We start from the raw sequence: 6,794 nt of genomic DNA on the forward strand, positions 1-6,794 counted from the left end.
CTTCTACAGAGACTCCAGTGCAGGAACTTGGTGGCCTCATGTGTGTGTTCTCACCTAGCAAGGGTCAGCAGGCGCTCCACAGTCTCTTCCTTTTCAGAACACAATGTGCCGTTCAGGGAGCAGTTTGTTGGTTGATATTAATTCTATGTAAATAATCCTTAAGGACTCCCCTTGTGCACTCATATTGAGGCTCTCTGTCTCTTTTCTAATATCCTTGTAGATGCTATTAGTTTATGCATCTTCTATCCCTGATGGGTTTGAATTCTCTCCACCACTGTCCATGCACTAATTTCTGTGTAAAACATTGGAGTCTTTCTGTGGGGATTTCATTTCTACTATCTTTCATGATTTTTTGGGCTGGAATGAACTCTTGGTCGTTGCTATTTATCATCACTAGATGATCTTTTTGTCTCTCTTTTTTAATATGTTTTCATGTTGTATTCTTGATTATCAAATTCATCCTCCACAGATAAAGACCTTATCCTTTATCAAATGTCAGACGTCCTGTCTGTGTTTTGATTGCTATTCAAAACTTGTTGCATCACTAGCAGCTGTTTTGTTTGGATATCAAATTTTTACTTATTCCCTTGATTCCACTTGATCACCCCGGCAGTGTGTCACTCTACTGTTGATCCTGTGTCATTACTTCTACCAAATGTTGCATGTGAGTCAACATGACTAATCTCCCTTTTCAGGCTTTCAGTCTCCATTTGAGTAAATCCACTTTCCTATGAAACTCTCAGTTGCCCAGTGAGTCTATGCTCAGTTGTTTCTTTCTCGGTGTTGTCATTTCTCTCCTTCACGTCTTGGAGCATTCATGTCCTCCCACCTCTCTCTTCCAGTTTTGCCAAAATCCAGCCTTAGGTCACTTCTTGGTTTGCACTATGAGTCCTTTCCACTGTTTGGCTGAAAATGATCTCTGGGTTTCTTGAATTGTTTGGACAGTTTCATGAGATCAACCTGGGGCTACCCACTTCGACACAGACATCTTGGCAGTGGAGGAACCTGTCATACAGCTAAGCACTTCTGAGGCCCTCTTTACGGCAGTTGTAATATTTATTAATTTGCCTGTATTCTCTGTATTTGATTGGGTTGTTTATCTATGCCCAAACCAGTATTTCTAGGTCTTGTGGGTTTATTTTTGTTATTATTTTATTATTATAGAAATCCTAGATATTTTAATAGGGACAAATCCAATAATATATTATAGATACTAAATACTCTACAACAGTGGTTTTGAACGTCTGGACCACAAACCACTGGGGGGCCTAAGACCATGTCTAAGATTTGCAAAGGGATCTGCACTTCCATTCAAAATGTTTTAGGGGTCTGCAAATGAAAAGGCCAAAAACCACTGGCTACAAAAATTATAAAATGTAATAGATGAAGAGGTACTTATAGAATTGGCCAGATTCCCAGTGGGTGTGACTCAACCATAGCGCCACTGGAGTAAAGGAGCCAGATCCCCAGCTGGTGTTAGAGGGACAGATGAAAGCATTATTAGGCCAGAGAGAAACAGCAAGTGAGTCAATGACTTTATAGTCTGGTGGTTAGGGCCCTTATCTTGGATGCAGGAGATCCAGTATCTAGTCCCCTTTCTCCAATGCCTCTTTAATTATTTAACCACAGTGGAACAGATTCAACAGAAGAGGAGAAACAATGCCCGCATCAGACTGTCCCATAGTCCCAGCTGGGCAGAGATTCTGTGAATACCTGTGGGGCCTGATTCTGCGATTTTGGTGCTTAAAGTGACACTTGAGGCCTAAGTCTTGTTGTGTATCTGGCCCATTTTGTCTTTGTAGAACACACAAATTCCAACCAGCTTATTATTTTAAAGGATAGAATAGAGCTCCCTTTATAATCATTCTACTGAAGAGATGGTCTCTAGATGCCATTTCAGTTCATTTTTATGATATGTGTTAATTTTATTTATTTGTCTTACAGGTCACGATCTTGCTGAAAAAATATCAATGGAAAATCAAACGACATGGACCAAATTTATTCTCCTGGGACTTTCCACTGAGCCACAGACACAGATTTTCCTCTTCTCGGTGTTTTTAGTTATTTACCTAATCACTCTGGGTGGTAACATAGTGATCATGGTGGTGATAAGAGCTGATTCTCACCTTCACATCCCTATGTACTGATTGGGAAAGCATCCACAGCTGTAGCTGGCTTAATAAGGGCCCAGCTGGCCCTATAAGAGGGCAGTGGGCCAGGAGCAGGCAGGCTCTCTCTAGCTGAGGAGGGAGATGGACCTAGCTGCCTGAGTGCTAAAGGGTACTGGAGTGAAGAGGGGCTAGGGAAAGGCCAGAGGAGCTGGGGAGCTCTGGACCAGCAACTCCCCAGGCTGCACAGCCTTGTACAAGATCCCTGGATGTATGGGTTGCAGGGAAAGGCAGCAGATCAACCCCCTCCTTACCTATGATGAGTGGCTTTTACATGGCAGTCTGGCCCAGTGAGCAGGGGCTAGATGGTGACTGGCTATAGCCCATGACTGAGGCAAGGTGGGGATAGAGGGTTGGGGGTTCCCCTGTCTGGGGAGAACCTGAGACTGTGGGGGTATTGCCAGGGGGAAGCACCTCAAAGACAAGGGGCACTGGTCCTGGGAGGGACACAGGGGCCAGCAGCAGCAGGACACCGGCCTGCAGAGGGCTCTCCGGAGGCTGGAAATGCTAATTCCCCAAGGTAACCAGCAGGTGGTGCCGCTGGAGTGAGTCCCACACCACCACAAATTCCTAAATCCATTAGGCTCTTTTATAATCCAAGTATCATTGCTCTCATTCTTACACATGGTAGAGCGGTGCTTAAGGGCTGAACCAACACAGTGTTACTGGTAGCTTGTTACAGAGAGCGAACTTCAGGGATCTTGTCCCAGAGGAACAAGCCAACTCTTTTAAACAGCTCTCAAGAATCAGATCTTAGTCTTGGAGTCAGCTAAGGAACAGCTCTTTGCTCAATTCCTACTACACATCTTGAGGAGTTTCACTGCTCTGGATAAAGAATATTGGATCTCCTTAGATGCTGTATTCCAAAGGTAGATAGAGAGATTAGTAGACAAATCAGTAAGTAGGTATATAAACAGACTAAGAAAACAGAAAGCGAAAACTACAGGTCAGAATGATCTCACCATATTTAAGATCCATATTAAGAAGTCAGGTGAGTTGATCTAAATTTTTATTTTTTTATATATTTTTATCCTTTCCATTTCAAAGGACTGATTCTAACCCCCCCCATACACCTCATCTTGGGATGGGTCTCTCTGTCGCCTCCCATTGAATTCTGCTGGGAAGCAGCAGTCTGCTCACACAGAGTCAGTCGCAGCATAGGGGCCATAATTAGCAGCCCAGCAACTACTTGAATCAAACAGCTCGCTTTCTCACTATTTCTCAAGGCAGGGCAACTAAGACAGTTGGTGAATGTTAGCAGTAATTTCTATTTTTGGAGTGCGTGTGTGGGAGGGGGGCATTGGTATAGGTTGGGAGTAGGACATTTACATTTCTAATTTCGCTTTGCACACAATCTGCCTGTGTTGACATTCAAATCCTAGTACAAGATTCACCTCTTTGCTTAGGTATTTGTCTCATAAGTTGATAATGAAAGAAAAGTGTTTTTTTTCTCGGTGTTGTCGTTTCTCTTCTTCAAGTCTTGGAGCATTCATGGACTCCAGCCTCTTTCTTCTGGTTTTGCCAAAATCCAATCTTTATTCACTTCTTGGTTTGCACTATGAGTCCTTTTCACTCTTTGGCTGAAAATGATCACTGGTTTTCTTGAATTGTTTGCACAGTTGCATGATATCAACCTGGGGTTACCCACTTCCACACAGACACTTTGGCAGTGGAGAAGCCTGTCATACAGATAAGACTCTCTTCATGGCAATTGTCATATTTATCAATTTGCCTATATTGTCTGTATTTGATTGGGTTGTCAGCCTGTGCCAAAACCAGTACTTCTAATTTTCGGGAGTTTGTTATTATTTTGTTATAGAAATCCTAGATATTTTAATAGGGATGAATCCAATAAGGTACTATAGTTATTAAATACTCTACAACAGTGGTTTTCCTCTTGTGGTTCGCAGATCCCTGGGGGTCTGTAGACCATGTCTAAGATTTCCAAAGGGATCTGCATCTCCATTTAATTTGTTTTTAGGGGTCCACAAATGAAAAAAAGGTTGAAAACCAGTAGCCTACAAAAATTATAAAATGTAATAGAAAAATATACTTCTTATAGCATTGGCCAAATTTCTCTTTGCACACAATCTGCCTGTGTTTACATTCAGAATCTAGTACAAGGTCCACCTCTATGCTAGGTATTTGTCTCATGAGTTGATAATGAAAGAGAGGTTATTTTTTCTCTGATATCATGAGGATGGATATAGATTGGACATTGGAGAGAACATTGGCTTCATTCCCATTCCCCCTGAAAACTGATGTCAAAATAACCACTGACTTCCATCGGGACAGGATGGATTCTCTACTATATGTAGAGCCTCATATTCTGATATGCAGACCAAGGAAACAAAAGCCTCATTCAGTTAGAGTTTAAATGACTTAGGAACAGAAGTCCCATTAATTTTCTATAAGGCCCCTCTTTTCAAAATTATGTCACTGTGCCGAGGGAATGTTTGCTTGTCACATTCATTTCTCCTTCTTCTTGAAAAATCCTAATGATTTTATTAGGTAAGAATCCAATTATATACTACAGGGATTAAATCGTGTTTCCAACAAAATAGTCAAGAACAAGTGACAGAAAGTAATAGAGAAAGAGATGTTTTTTATACTTTTGTCCACATGCCCAGCTATTGTAAATTGGCCATAGTTGTTTTGTTGGAGTGAATCTGTCAATTCCCAGGCTGGTGTACCTCAGTTGTAGCTCTGCTGAAGTCATAAAGCCGGATTAAAGAAACATTAGAGGAGAGAGAGAGAGAGAGAGAGAGACTGTATAGCCTGGTGGTTAGAGACCTATCCCGGATGCAGAAGACCAAGTATCCAGTAACCCTGCTGTGCTTCCTCTCTAATATTTGAGCTAGATTGCATCAGATTAAAGAGGAGAGACTTGAGGAGCCTGACATCAGTCTGTCTGCAAGTCCCAGCTGAACACGGCTTTTGTGAACACCAAATTCTGTGGTTTAGGCAGCTAAAGTGGCAGTTAGGTGCCCAAGTCCTTTTGTGTATCCAGCATGTTTTGTCTATTTAAAATACGCAAAATCTATCCAGCTTCTCTCTTTCTCTCTCACTGAATTTACTATACTTAAAATACACATTGTACAGCTTGGAATAGGGCTCTCTTTACGTTCATGCTACTGATCAGATTAACTTCACATGCTGTTTCAATTTCCTTTAATCATAAGTATTAATTTGTTTTCTCTCGTCTTCCAGGTCAACAGATTTCCTGAATAAATTTCAATGAAAAATCAAACCACAGTGACTGAATTTATTCTCCTGGGACTTTCCAGTGACCCACAGATGCAGATTTTCCTCTTCTTGGTGTTTTTAGTTATTTACCTAATCACTCTGAGTGGTAACATAGTGATCATGGTGGTGATAAGAGCTAATTCTCACCTTCACACTCCTATGTACTTCTTCCTCTTCCATTTATCCTTTGTTGATATCTGCTATTCCTCAGTCACGATGCCTAACGCGCTGAGGAACTTCCTAGCAGCGCACAAAACTATTTCTGTCAATGGCTGCATTGCTCAGATATTCTTCATCCTCCTTTCCGGTGGAGCTGAAATTCTCATTCTCTCAGCCATGGCTTATGACCGCTACACTGCCATATGTGACCTATTGTGTCACATGGAGATAATGAGCAACGGGATCTGTGTTCAGCTGGTGAGTGGGGCATGGGCAATAAGTTTCTTCCATGCCCTGCTTCACACTGTTTTTACCTTCAATTTGCATTTCTGTGGGCCCAATGAAATCAGCCATTTCAGCTGTGAGCTCCCTCCTCTATTACAACTGTCCTGCACTGACACCCTCACCAATCAAGTGGTGCTTCTTACTTCTGTTGTGATATTTGCATCAAGTGCCTTCCTCCTCACTCTGATCTCCTATATTAATATCATCTCCCCCATCCTGAAGATACGCTCTGCGGAGGGCAGGCGTAAAGCCTTCTCCACCTGCAGCTCCCACTTTATTGTGGTTGGCTTATTCTACACGACAGGTTTTCTCCAGTACACAAAACCCAGGTCGGTCTCCTCTGTGGTGCTGGATGAAATATTCTCAGTTGAGTACAGTATCTTGACCCCTGTGTTAAATCCCATCATCTACAGCGTGAAAAACAAGGAGTTGAAAACAGCTGCAGGGAAAATGTTAGGGAAATTCAAATTTCTCAAGTAGTGTCAATCTTATTTAAAACAACAACAGCAACAAAAGTACACAGAACTGTGGATAACTTGTGTTTGAGAGATTCTCTGTTCAGTTACCTGACACTTTGGGCCAAAGCCTTAATTGTTCTAAATTAGTGTGACTCCATTAAACTCAGCAGGCCATATCCTCACTGGGTAGGAGAGACACTGGATCAAAGGGGACGGGATCCTGGGTCTCTATCTAGGGTGAGTGCAGGAAGCACCAGGCTCTAGATCCATTCATATGCTTTCTCACTGTCTTTGTCTTTGAGCCCATATCTCTTTTAATCTGACCCACTGACTTCAATAGATCTATGGCCAATTAATCCCACTTGAGGATCTGGTCAGTTCTATGGAAAGAATATCTTTGTGTATTGCATTATGTAGTTCTAGAGTATTTTGTTGAAAACCCTATTTAATATTTGTAGTATCTTATAGGATTCATCGC

At 41.9% G+C, this 6,794-nt stretch overlaps 1 protein-coding gene across 1 annotated transcript; it reads left to right on the forward strand.

The window, feature by feature from the left end:
- The first annotated feature begins 5,405 nt into the window (after positions 1–5,405).
- Positions 5,406–6,338, forward strand: LOC115640286 (olfactory receptor 1009-like). Its single transcript, XM_030543055.1, has one exon. It carries the CDS (start codon positions 5,406–5,408, stop codon positions 6,336–6,338), a length of 933 nt encoding a protein of 310 aa, XP_030398915.1.
- Positions 6,339–6,794: the final 456 nt, after the last annotated feature.

The sequence above is a fragment of the Gopherus evgoodei genome, unplaced genomic scaffold, assembly GCF_007399415.2.
Source record: "Gopherus evgoodei ecotype Sinaloan lineage unplaced genomic scaffold, rGopEvg1_v1.p scaffold_275_arrow_ctg1, whole genome shotgun sequence".
Lineage (NCBI taxonomy): Eukaryota > Metazoa > Chordata > Testudines > Testudinidae > Gopherus > Gopherus evgoodei.